The sequence below is a fragment of the Drosophila bipectinata genome, chromosome XR (assembly GCF_030179905.1).
Source record: "Drosophila bipectinata strain 14024-0381.07 chromosome XR, DbipHiC1v2, whole genome shotgun sequence".
Lineage (NCBI taxonomy): Eukaryota > Metazoa > Arthropoda > Insecta > Diptera > Drosophilidae > Drosophila > Drosophila bipectinata.
Window position 1 is genome coordinate 11538611 of NC_091735.1, and position 14108 is coordinate 11552718.

At 40.4% G+C, this 14108-nt stretch overlaps 1 protein-coding gene across 1 annotated transcript; it reads right to left on the reverse strand.

Annotated features, from left to right (window-relative positions):
• Positions 1–8822: 8822 nt before the first annotated feature.
• Positions 8823–9398, reverse strand: LOC138925626 (uncharacterized protein DDB_G0285291-like). The gene has a single exon (XM_070276477.1). The coding sequence runs from the start codon at positions 9396–9398 to the stop codon at positions 8823–8825; it is 576 nt and encodes a 191-aa protein (XP_070132578.1).
• Between the last annotated feature and the right edge of the window lie 4710 nt (positions 9399–14108).

Sequence of the window (14108 nt, forward strand, 5' to 3'; positions counted from 1 at the left end):
ATTTTTATACCCTTGCAGAGGGTATTATAATTTTGTCCAAAAGTGTGCAACGCAGTGAAGGAGACATCTCCGACCCTATAAAGTATATATATTCTTGATCAGGATCACCTCCTGAGTTGATATGAGCATGTTCGTCTGTCTGTCTGTCTGTTTCTACGCAAACTAGTCTCTGTTTTCTACTTGAAAATATCGACTTGAAACTTTGCCCACACCCTTGGCAGTCAGTATATACGCAAGTAAGAAGCTTCCATATAACGGATTGGTCGAATAGGCCATAACTTAAGTTATTTGGGATTCTTAAAGGATTATATTTAGGTCCAATTTGTGGGATCAGCAGACTATAGATGTCATATAAGTTAACCATCGGAAATGGTTAACTTCGGTCTTTTTTTAATTTTTATTAAAAGACATTGGTTTAATAGTGAAGTATCATCTCTACTATTACTTTCCGTTCTTGTTTCTTATATTATTTGGTTTCAACAGAACAACTTGGATTCATTAAACTGCAAGGATCCCAGGTCTGAAGGATGGTGCTGCTAAAGAGTCCAAAAACCAGCAGAGCCAATGCATTGACGAAGATGAGAGTCATAAGACCGACATTCCACTCGGTCTTGCTGCCCGTTTCCACAAGGGAAGCGACAAGGAGCGGTGCTAGGAACCCAGACAGGTGTGCCAATGCGTTGGCGAAGCCGGAGATCATGCCCACAAAGGAGGGCGCCATGTACAGCAGAGTCGGCCAATAGCAGTTAAATCCCAGGTCAGTTGAGGCTCTCAAAAGCACGAACATGGCAATGACCAGTATCGTGTCCCCACAGTCCGCCATGATGATGACAAAAAGGAAGCTGATGCTAAGTGTACTGCACATCACATACAGGACCCGACGAATCCAGTCCTGGTTGGGTCCGACACGCCGTTCTACGTAGCTGGCGCCTAGGATGCAGACCAACTTGGAGGCAAGAGCTCCTAGGAACGCAACCGTCACAGTGAGGATCACCTGGCGCCGATTTAACTGCATCGCCTCGGAAGCAGGAGACACAACACCGCCTCCAAAATGTGCGAGAGTAGGAATATATTCTTTCGGCTGTACCGATCGGCTAAACGGCCGGAGAAAAACACCGAAACCACATAGCCGTAATAGTAAATGCCGAGGAAAATCAGCTCCTGTTTGCGACTCAACTTAAGATCCCCCAACATGCTTATTTTAAGCAGAGAACTTTCATCCTGCTGCGGACTAGACCCGTTGCATCTAGCTATATTGGTGGCATTGCTCTCCACCTCGAAAACATTCTCAACACGATCCTCCGAACGAGGCATTACCATCTGTAGTAGGATAATGCCCAGGATGCCCCGCATGTTAGAATGAAGGCAGGAGCTGGTGAAGGCGCATAGAGCGTAGGTGAACCGCACGGAATTCAGAAGTGTGTAGGCGGATGGGCCAGACTCCGAGACACGTGGCAAGGTCCATGACTTGCTGGAAATGGTAGAATCCAATAATTTGAGAATTTTTATCGCAACCGTGCACACCTAGGGCTTTGGAGTAACTGACTGAAGCAAGTGAAGAAAGCTCTATTAAAAATACCATTAAACGCAGTTTAAAACTAAGTCAAGAAATTTATGAAGCTTAGACAATTATTTATTTATGGCAAACGCATCGTTAAAAATAATTCCCAGGTATACGAAACTGGGCTCATAAATACAACCGTTTTTATGTTGACAGCAAATTCAAGGAAAAAACAAACAAACACTACTTCGCAGACATTCATTTGATTTAAAAAAAAAATTATCCGTTTCCACTTAGTATTAAATATATATGTACTAATATACATATTATGTAACACAATGCCTGATACGGATAAAGTTATTCAATAACTCAATCGTAGTATTGCCAGGAAAGAATAATATTCTTAAGAGGCTAAAGTTAGAAAAGTGGATGACATTTTTATCACCGTTTTAAAGCGAGATATATTAGAAAATATATTGGGCGTCATAGCTGTGACGAAAATTTGAGAGTTTAGATATCGACACTTGCACGTTTGTCACGTTTTTAAACATGATAACTTTTAAAAAACTGTTTAATTCAATTATACTTCTTTTAAAGAAGACCAAAAAATATGCTTTTCAATAATCGGAAGCCTACAAAAAATAAACCACACTTTGGCAAACTTGTCCAATTTTAGAGTAGCAAATCCCATATATGTAGGTATAATTTGGGGACAAAATTTTTTACATAAGTTCATTTGTTTTAAATTTGGTTGGTCGTGGGTAATGGACAGTAAGGGCTTGAGGACGGACGGGACGACCGTTAGGCATTGCTTCGCCCGCAGCAGGCCCCAACTCTCCACCCTACCGCCTCTCCTGCTCGATGCTCCTGAGCCTCTGCATTAACGCTGCAGCGAAGGATGCTACTGCGTCCCACAGCATCTGGGTTTCCAGCATTGTCTCCACAAGGTTTCCTGGGTGGAGTGAGCGGCCCGCCGTCGCCTCCAGTCGGTGGCGCTCTCGTGCAAACCGGCGGCACTCGAAGACAACGTGCTTGGCGTCCTCGACTACCGATCTCCCGCACTCCGGGCACCAGTCCTCCTCCGCGTGGCCAAAACGCTTTAGGTATTGCTGGAAGCAGCCATGACCACTCAATACCTGCGTCAGGTAAAAATCGACCTGTCCGTGGCTTCGAGACACCCACATTCTAAGATTGGGGATAAGAGTGTACGTCCATCTTCCTTTCGTCGATGAGTCCCAGCAGTCCTGCCAGGCTGTGAGCGACCTCTCCTTGGCCTCCTCCCTTGTAGATATATCGAGGGCGCCACCAGCAACCTCATAACGAGCGCGAGCTTCCTTTAGCTCCTTAAGCTCTCGAGCGCGCTCTTTCAGCGGGACCATCCCCGCGATGACCAGGATGGCGTCGTCGGAGACTGTCCTGAAGCCGGACGCCACCCTTATTGCTCCCAGCCTGTACGCTGCGTCAACTCCTCTTCTGTAGCTGGGCGTATTCATCGCCTCAGCCCAGATGGGAGCCGCGTACAGAATTTGCGCCGAGGCAACGCTCACGAGGAGCCTTCTCCTGTTCTGCTTTGGTCCTCTGGTATTGAGGAGGATCCGGGTGAGGCCCCTGATAGTGGCTGCAGCCTTGCCCTGGATATATTCTAGGTGCTCACGGAAGGAGAGCCGGGCGTCGATCATCACCCCCAGGTATTTGATGGCCCGCTGGGAGGTTATGGCCATTCCACCAACCTGAATCGTCGCCGTTTCTAGAACCTTGCGGCTGCTGACCAGCACCGCTTCCGTCTTTTGTGGGGCTTGGCTTAGTCCCGCATTTTGGAGCCACTGTTCCATTGATTCAATCGCTTTGTTAGCCGCTCTCACCGCTTCCTCCTTATGTTTGGCCACAACAACCAACGCTACGTCGTCTGCGAAGCCGACGACGTCGCATCCCACTGGGAGCTGCAGTCTCAGGATCCCGTCATACATGGCGTTCCACAGCAGCGGTCCCAGGACCGATCCTTGGGGCACACCTGCCGTGACGCCGTAGGTCTCCGTGCCCATGTCCGTGTCGACAAGTAGGACCCTGCAGCTGAAGTAGCTGCTGACAACGTTCATTATAGAATTGGGGACGTTGAACCGCCTTAGGGCTGCCAGGGTATTGCTCCAGTCCGCCGTGTTGAACGCGTTCCTGATGTCCAGGGTGACTATTAGGCAGTATTGCTTGGAGCCACCCTTCCACCTAGTTCCTGCTATTGCGTTTCGAGCAATTCCAACCACCGCTGCTATGGCATCCACTGTGGACCTTCCCTTCCGGAACCCGTACTGCTTTGGCGACAGCCCTCCCGCCTCCTCTATTGCGGCTTCGAGCCTCGAAGCGATCACCCTCTCGAAAACCTTGCCCGTTGTGTCCAGCAGGCAGATTGGCCTATAGGACGACGCCTCCTCCCTTGGTTTCCCTGGTTTTTGTAGCAGCAGGAGCTTCTGCACCTTCCACCTGGTGGGAAAGGTGCCTTCGCGGATGCATCTGTTGAACAGCTCCGCAAAACTTCCCGGCTGCAGTGCCAGAGCCAGTTTCAGGGCTCGGTTAGGAACCGAGTCCGGGCCGGGTGCTTTGTTGGGGACCAGGCCTCTCCCTATGGCCAGGACTTCCTCTTCCGTTACCTCCTCCGCCATTTCGTTGTCTGCTGGGGGGGTGGGAAGCTGGGTGACTTGGTTGCCGGCTGGGAACAGCGCTTGCACTATGGACCTTAGTACGATCGGGTCAGTGGGGGACTGACTTCCTGCGCGCAGCCTCTTCACCACTATCCGGTATCCGGTACGCCATCTAGACGGCTGTGTCAAAACATTCGTATTTACTTACACAATCCCACGTAAAAAAAAGCTGTTACAAACACAGTTGCCACTTTTGGTACAAATGTACCAAAACTGACAAATTTGTTATGTGTGGGTATGTACATTGGATCAATTTCTCATATTGGTAAATTTTTAATTTACCTGGTCTATCTGGTCTAGAAGTATTTAAATTTTGTTCATAAAATTTTATGTTCACACATATTATTTTCAAAAATGGCTCTGCTTCTCAAGACACAAATTTTGTATCAGTTAGACCAGTGGTCGGCACCCCAATACATTGAATTGATTTTACCGCATTAGTGTTAGTAACGAATAGCAGAAAGTAGGCTGTGAGCATGACATTTCACACATGTATGCTGTGTGTGTGTGGCAGAGCTCGGGCAGAGAAATTTCCTATGCCCCCGAGATAGGGCCGTGCCGACCTCTGAGTTAGACTATCCATGACTAACACTTGAAAATATCGCATACCAGGGAGCTTGCCGACCAATCAGCTAACTCAACAACCAAAATGCGTCGTATTTTTACTCCAAACATAAATTTTACAGACACCTCAGCATAAAAATTAGCATAAGACATTTTTTTTTATCTATGCCCGCCATCTTTGATTTTGACATGATTTTGTATATGATAAAAAATAAATATTGTAACCGTGCACAATTGCGGCTGAAATTTCTGATGTTTTAAAGGTAAAAGTGGTCATGAAAGGGTTAAAAATTGTCATACCATTTCATCTCATGTAGATAAATTAAGTCTAACACAAATGTGGCGCCATCTAAGCATCAAGGGCGAAATCAATAATAATATTTATTTTCAAACTTTTAAATAAAACGATGAAGTTAGCAGGGACTTTTTTGAAATTTCACCCAAAAACTGGTTATCTTTGTATCAAATTATTCCTCATACTTTTTTTTCAATAGTGCTGAGTATTTGAAATAATCAATTAAAAAATTAAAGTCCTATTTTTTAAAACCTTAAAATAGCCTTTAAAATTGAACCAGAATTTAAAGTTTTAAGATTTAATTTAAAGTATACATTTACTTTATACTTTTTTTTTACCCATTCTTAAAAAGTCATCCACAAATTAAAATCAAAATTTCTTAACAGAGGTTTAACAGTGGCAACGACATTTCACGACTTAGTAAGTAATGCAAGCTAATTAATTAAAGAGTTCTGACTTGAGTTCGAGGTAGATAGCAAAGAGTTTCAAATGTTATTTTCAGAAATTTGTTGTTAAGACCAATATCTAAGAAGATATTAAATAAAAAAACTGTATTTTTTTCTGTATATTTTCTGTAAACTGTAATATTTCTGTATATGGTTTTTTTTTTAAATCATATCCTTAAGCAAAAGGAGTTCTGATGAGAGTAACGCGTAGCAAGAGAAGAGTTCTAAAGGTCCTTCTTAGAAACTTTTTATTTAAGATCAATATTTAAAATACTATTATAGATCAGTATCAATATTTAATTTTAATTATAGATCAATATTTAAAATACTATTTAAAACCATAAGTTTTAATTTTCAGTAAACATGTTAACAGAGTTTTATATTGAATTCGGCCCAAGGGTAGGCAACTAAAAAACGGTTCATGGCATTCGTTTTAGCAGTTCAATGTTAACATTTTTGAATTACTTTTTTTTTTTTTTTTTTTTTTTTATTTATTTATTAAGTGAAGAATCCGTACAGCAAAAAATGTACCTTAACAACACATGGATAGAAAATGAAAAATAAACCAAACCTCAATACAAATATGAGGATTACATCATAGGTATGGCATCCTTATTGGCTCCTAATTGTTTTGGCAAAGCCTTGTCGTTTAAGGCGTCTCAAAGGTCTAGCTGGAAGTAGGTTTCTAGCAAGTAGGCTGCGGTGTCTTAAGAGTCTATCACTGTATCGGCTTGTATGCCTACCAATCTGCTCTTCTACAGTATGTAGTTTCAAATCTTTGTGGAGAGTGGTCCCGCGCACATACCAGGGGCAGTCTGTTATACTTCTTAGGATCCGGTTCTGCAACACCTGAATTCGTTTGTAATTGGATTTGGCTGCGATCCCCCAAATCTGTATACCGTAAAGCCAAATCGGCAGAATACAATGAGTATATACCGCTCTTTTGTATCTAAGCGGCAATATGCTCCTTCTGTTTAGAAGCCAACGCAGTTGCTGGGTCCTCATTTTACATTTTCTGGTCGTGGCTTTAAGATGTGGCCCAAAGGTAAGGCGCTTATCCAGGGTAATGCCTAGGTATTTCGCTTGTGATGGCTGCTCCAGAGTGACTCCCTCTAGATGGATTGCAGGCGTGTTCATTATTTTCCGCTTCATCGTGAAGCAGGTGTTTGTTGTTTTCAACGGATTAATCTTTAAATTCCACCGTTTGCACCAAGCTGCAAGAGATTCGAGATAGTGTTGCAGCCCATTAGCTGCTTCATGGCGACAACTGGAGTTGTAGATGACAGCAATGTCATCTGCATAGGTCGCAATAATAGCTTTGGAGGGAGCTATCATATGTTCATTGTTGGGGCTGGGTATATCAGCAGTGTACAAGGAATAGAGCAACGGTCCGAGTACGCTGCCCTGCGGAACTCCTGCTCTCATTAGGTAGTTATTCGAATATGTATTCCTAACTTTAACCTTAAACTCTCGTTTTTACAAATATGATTTGAAAAGTCCATAGAACGGGGCAGGTAATAGGTTTTTAATTTTACATAGTAGGCCATCATGCCATACCTTATCGAAAGCTTGTTGCATATCAATAAAGACTGCGTTGGAGTACTCCATAGCGTCAAAGGCCTGCAGGATATGTTTCACCAATCTGTGAACTTGTTCAACTGTGCCATGTCCTCCTCGAAAGCCAAATTGATGATCTGGTAAGATACTGCTTTGACTAATAATCACAGTGATTCGATTGGCAATTAGCTTTTCCCAAACTTTAGACAGGGAGGGTAAGAGACTGATTGGACGATATGACTCCGGATCAATCTCCGGCTTGTGAATCATCTGAATTGCAGCTAACTTCCACTGCTTTGGAAACACTTGGATCCTAATAATAGCATTAAAAATTAATGCTATATATAGGATAGCTCTTATAGGTAAGGCCTTCAATGTAGTGTTACAAATCCTATCAATACCCGGAGCTTTATTGTTGGGCAACGATTCGATGACTTCAGATATCTCCTCAATCCTTATAGGTTTAATAGGCAATGACATCTGCAATGGAGTCTCCAAACTCTGATGGGTCTCTTGAACTTGTTCTATTGTAGCAAAATCATAAGGAGTGAAGCGATCCTCTAAGTGTTGACCGAAAGCATTGGCTTGTTCCAATTCGTTTTTAGCAAATTCGCCATCAGGACATCGGATGGGAACCTGTCTAAAAGGTTGTCGTTTCAGCGATTTTGTGCATTTCCATAAAGAGTAGTTCGTGTCAATGGTGTAGTCCATGGACGACAATTTATGCTCGAAGAAATCGCTGCGAAGTTCGCTTAAGAGGGTTCGTAATTGTTGTGCTGCTCGATTCCATAAATTTCGGTCCACTGGATCTTGAGAACGAATCGCTCTTCTCCGAAGTCGTCTTTTTCTTTTGATCAACTCTCTGGCTTCCCTTGTAGGTACAATGCCATAACTTATAGTACGATGATCAGGATCAGGTGGCGTTGAAGCAGTAGCAGCTCGATGTATATTTTCTGTTAGAATTTCGACGGCGTTCTCAATGTCCTCTTTCGAGTTTAGAGTCGAATTAAGTTGAAAGGAGCTTTCAAGGTGTTGTTTGAAAGCGGTGAGATCAGTGCGTTTTGTGATCAACCTAGGGTTTGGGCTGATATTAACACCATTTGTTAGCAAATTAACAACTAGGGCAATGTGATCAGAGTCTAAATCCCAGCTTTGGCTGATATTTATTTGAGAATCAAGTATCCCATGGTATAATGCAAAATCAATGCAAGTAGCTGTGTGACCGGATACATATGGGTATCTAGTTGGTGAACCAGTGGCAAGAATTTTAGCCATTCTAGCTGAGATAGATTCGACTAGCTCACGTCCTCTAAGTGAATTGTAAGTGTCGCCCCACATCCAATGTCGAGCATTCCAATCACCACCAATCAGATACCTCTGACCACAGGAAGCGAGTATGTTAGTGAAATGCCGTTCTTCGATTCTGTGCCTTGGAGGACAGTAAATTGCTCTTACATCCATAAATCCCATGCCTGTGGCAACTTTAATGGAAGACATTTGTATGTTTTGTGTTTCTATAACACTTTGTGGGAAATGACTGAGAGAGCTTCTCACCAATACCGCCGATCCTCCAATGCCATGATTATGCCGTGATGGTTTATACGCTGGATAGAAGGAATATCCATATATTTCAACTACTTCTCCTCGATTAAGCCTTATCTCACTTAAGAGTATAATATCAATACGGTTGTTGTGTGCAAAGAGTTCAACTTCTCTGGCTTTACCGGAAATGCCATTGACATTCCAGATAAGGATCCTAAGATTGTTCATTGTGAGGCTGAAACGTTGTTGTGGCGCTGGGGAACTGATTTATCCCCCATCCATTGTTTGATTGAGTTGGCCATTTCGAAAACCATATTTTCGAGCCGTTCAAGTCGTTGGCTGTTCTTCTTGTTTTGTTGCTGTTGTTCCTGCTGCTGCTGCTGTAGCCACAAAAAGAATTGCTGCTGCTGCTGTTGCTGGAGCTGTTGTTGCCATTTTAAAAATTGCTGCTGCTGTTGCTCTAATATTGACTGGACGTCGAGCACATGTTGTTGTTGCACAGCATTTTTATTCGAGTTCTGTAATTGTTGGTGCGCTTGGAGGTCATGTAGACGACGTTGGGCAGGTCCATTTCCATTTCTGACTATTGAGGCATAGGATAAACCCCTGCTATTGGTTGCAAAATTGTTAGGCATTTGCTTAGTGAGTTGCTGTTGACTGACTGTTGACTGATGTTGCTCACGTTTTTCTTGTGGTTGACGTGTTGTTTGTTTCTTTGGGGGACCCATAGATCGTTTAAGGAAATCTTGATACCTCTGGCAACCCTTGTAGCTGGCCGTATGATTCGCACCACAGTGCATACAAGTAGGCGGTTGGTCTAGGGGCCGAGGGCATTGCTTTGTATGATGATCTTCGCCACATCGAGCACAAAAGGGATGTCGACGACAGTACTTAGCTGTGTGGCCATATTCTTGGCATCTTATACATTGAGCAATTTCTGATGTTTTGCGCATCCTTTCAATTTTAACCCGTTGACGGCAAAGTGATACTATATCGTATATATCATTTATTTTTGCGCATGGCTTAATATTAATAAAAAATATGTTGAGTCTTTCATCTCGGTTAGTCCTTGACTTTGGGTTATGCACTTGAAGAACATCAAAGCCAAATGTTTTAAAATTGGCAACAATTTCGCTGGTTAATGTGCTATGATGAAGCCCCTTAACCACTATTCTATAAGGCTTATCTTCCTTCATTTGGTAAGTGTGAAATTCTATTTCCATTTTGTCAAAATGATCAACAATTACTCGATAAGTTTTAGAGTCTTTGGAAAAGATTCTAGCTGTGACTCCTTGGTTAACTTTAACTTCTACGTTATCTAAACTAGTGACCTCCGAAATGACATTAAATAGTTCATTAAGGTTGGTAATACTTAAAACTATTTGCGGTGGTTTTGAAGAATCATTAAAATTATTATTATTAGAATCTCTCTGTTGAGATCTGTCGTCAAAATCATTTGTATCCATATAATCATTAGATATATTTATTTGGGCAGCTGCTGAAGAGTTAGTAGGGCTTTCCTTTTCATTACTTTGTGTCATCTGAACCTGTCTGTCACTGTTAAGGTCCACTTCCATGTCTAGTAAGGCAAACCTGTTACTGTAGCTTGACTTGCTGGTTGATGCTGATGGTAAAATCTCTGTAGACCTTTTTTTGGAGTTAAGTGTGGGTGAAAGGGGTTTCTTCCTCTTACTTATCAGATGTTTTTGGCTGCTCTTCAAGAGGTTAGCAGCATCAGTCAGTGGTGTAGGCGAAATTATATCAATTTCATTAACATTTGGAGAGGCAATTGCAGCAGCTCCACTGCGCAATGGAGAAGCAATGTTAGGCGAGCATTGTGTGAAAACATTAATATTGCTCTGTGGTGTGTACACACTGCTAATTGTGGCAGTTGTCGCAGTTGCCGTAGAGAATATTGTATTACTAGTAGCACTAGTAAATGATAGCGTAGTTGTTGTTGTACTGATGTTCCGAGTTTCGGAGTACAGTGTGCATTGATCACTGATGATCTCTGACCTTATCTCAGAAGGTGATTTTCCAACTATTTGATACATTTTTTCATAATCAATCTGCTTAATGCTGGGCTGGGAGTTAGAAAAGTGTCCATCCATTTTCAAATTAAAGTTTGCCGACGCTGTACAAGACAGCGTCCGAAATTTAACGATTTGTTTACGAACAGTGCCCAAAAGGGAAAAGGGAATATTCTTGCTTTTTGGTTTGCTTCTCCGCGACACGACCGATCTCACCAAGAGCAGAATTGCGACTCTTTTTGAATTACTAAACAATTTTTTTTTTTTTTTTTTTTTTTTTATTACTAAACAAATTTTTAAAAAGTATTTAAATGAAAATATTATGATATTATGAAGCATTGAGTAATATTTCATGCAATAGGCTTGTAAAAAAAATGAGGGAATGTCTACGTTGGTGAAGTTGTGGAATTTTATAAAACCGCCCCTGCCCACATTTTCAATTCACAAAAATTTAAATAAACAACATTACAAAAATTTAAATAAATAACATTACAGTAAATCATAAATCGAAGTGAAAAGCTCATAAAATTGCCGAAATAGCAGGTTATGTTTTTGAAAATATTTCATTACCTATTGAAATCGATGAAATTGTACTTTCAGGATATTTTTAAAACAAACATTATTGGTTATATTTTGTGTTGAAATCTGTAAACAGGCACCTTTTAAAAACGGTAAACGCCTTTATGACTAAAAACCAGATAGGACGGCTGTAGTCGAGTTCCCCGACTTTATTATACCCGGTACTCATCTTTTCCACAGAAAATTTAACTTTTTTTTTTTTGCTTTTTTTTTTTACTTATTTATAACCCGTACAGCATAAAATGTACCTTAAGGGGGGACATCTGAGTAACAGGCCAAAAAAAGCGGTTTTTCTCGAATTTTTTTTGGCCAAATCAAAACAGCTAATCGAAAATTTGTAAATGGGGTTTTATTATATTATATTTAAACTACACAATAACATTTTTTTTTAATAAATCGAAAACAAAATGGCGGCCCTGCAACCCTTATTCGTAGGCCCTATTTTTTTAAAGGGGGTCCACGGCCGAATACCTAACGTCCTTAATTTTTGATCTAGAACAAAAAATCAAGTTTGGTTAGTTTCTTTATCTCAACGGCTATCGACATACGTAGGATTTTTTCGATATATTGATTTTTTCCAAAATGGCAAGTGATTGAACAAAATTTTCAATTTTCACGAACCAAAAACGTCACAAAATTGTTGATAAAAAAAAAAGTAAGCAAAATGAAAAAAAACTACGTGTGTCGATAGACATAGGTATTCTGAGTATACTGTCAAATAGGTGTTCGGCCAACTCAAAAAAAGTGGTTTCGAGAAAAACGCGTTTAAAGTTTTAAGTACTGTGGGATATACCTGTGAGGCATCGCCGCAGAATGGAAAATTTCGACACTTAGACACTTTGGCCGGACTCTATCTTTTGATATGTTATTTTTAAGACCCAAAAGAATTTTTTAAGCGAAAAAAAAAATTTTCGATTTTTTCAAAACTCTACTCAGATGTCCCCCCTTAACAGAAAATTTAACTAACCTTTATAATTTCAGCTTTAACGGTACGGATTCTTAGCATCAAATTTTTGTTGCACACTTTTGCGCTTGGGCAAAACAACAACAAACCTACGGCCATAATACCGATTCAGTATAAAATCAGACTAAAAAGTCTATAACTCGTCTACAAATTATCCGATTTGGCTGCTTTTTGGTTTGTACGTGTAGATTAGCCATCGGAACAGTTTGGCATTAAAATGTAAAAAAAAAATACTTATTAAATAATTTGTTTGCATCAAAAACATGTCCTGTAAAGAAACTATATAGAAGCAAAATCTGTGAAAAGGATTTTTATACCCGGTACTCGTCGTAAAGTACAATAATATATTGTATACTTAAGGGGGGACTTCTGAGTAACAGGCGAAAAAAAACTGATTTTCTGGAATTTTTTTTGGCTAAATGAAAAAGCCAATCGAAAATTTGTAAATGAGGTTTTATTATATTATATTTAAAGTACAAAATAAATTTCTTTGTAATAAATCGAAAACAAAATGGCGGATCTGCAGCCTTTATTCGTAGGCCCTATTTTTTAAGGGGGTCCATGGCCGAACACCTAACGTCCTTAATTTTTGTCGACACACGTAGGATTTTTTCGATATATTGATTTTTTCCAAAACGGTGAGTGATTGAAGAAAATGTTAAATTTTCACGAACAAAAAACGTCACAAAATTCTTAATAAAAAAAGTAAGCAATATAAAAAAAAAATCCTACGTGTGTCGATAGACATAGGTATTCTGAGTATACGGCGTCCCTCAAGGAAGTCATCTTGGCCCGTTATTATTTACGCTTTTTATAAACGACTTGCCCCCTGCTTTAACGAACTCTCTAGTTCTTATGTATGCAGATGATGTAAAGCTTTGTCTTCAGTACAAATCCATCTCTGCCCAATGCAGTCTTCAGTATGACCTTGATAACTTTCAAAAATGGTGTTTAGCTAATGATCTAATACTTAATGGATCTAAATGCAAACATATGTCTTTTTATCGTTCTTGCCCTCTGCAAGCTACTTGTTCTATTAATAGGATTGCCTTAGAAAAATTAACCCAGGTTAATGATCTCGGCATCCTATTAGACATCAAACTTAAATTTGCCGACCATATTTCCTTAATGGTTAATAAGGCTAAAGGAGTCCTTGGTTTTATCAAAAGGTGGTCAAAAGAATTTAATGACCCCTATATAACCAAAACACTATTCATTTCTTTGGTCCGTCCTATACTGGAGTACGGTTCATGTGTCTGGAGTCCCCAATATGGAGTACATAAGGACCGCATAGAATCCGTACAAAAGAATTTCCTAACTTTTTCACTTAGAGGTCTAAACTGGGATGCTAATCTTCAACTTCCATCTTATAGTAGTAGACTCTTACTCATAAACTTACCTAGCTTAACAAATCGTAGGACAATGCTCGGTGTAGTTTTTCTGCATAACCTTATTAACGGGGATGTAGATAGCCAGCATTTACTAACACGCTTAAATTTTAACATTCCTAATAGAAGGACTCGAAACTTTAGTCCTCTGTTCCTTAGCCGATGTAGTTCGACATATGCACTGCATGACCCTTTTAGGGTATCATGTTCGAACTACAATGGTCTCTACTCTATTACATCTCTTTCCTGTCCCTCTTAATTTTAAATTTCCTTACTAACTCCTCTTAGCTTAATAATTAACAAATAACTTAATATTCTAACAAATCGTTTCTTGAGCGCCCCTCGGTCGTCTGGGCCTCTAAGCTTTATGATGAATACAGGAATGCTAGCTGATGCTCTTATTGATGCACAAGCCATTTCCAAATTCTGAAAGACCGGTACAAAAAAAAAAAAAAAAAAAAAAAAAAAAAAAATACTGTCAAAATTTTAGATGGATAGGTTAAGAGTTGTTTGAGTTATGTGTTCGGCCAACTCAAAAAAAGCGGTTTC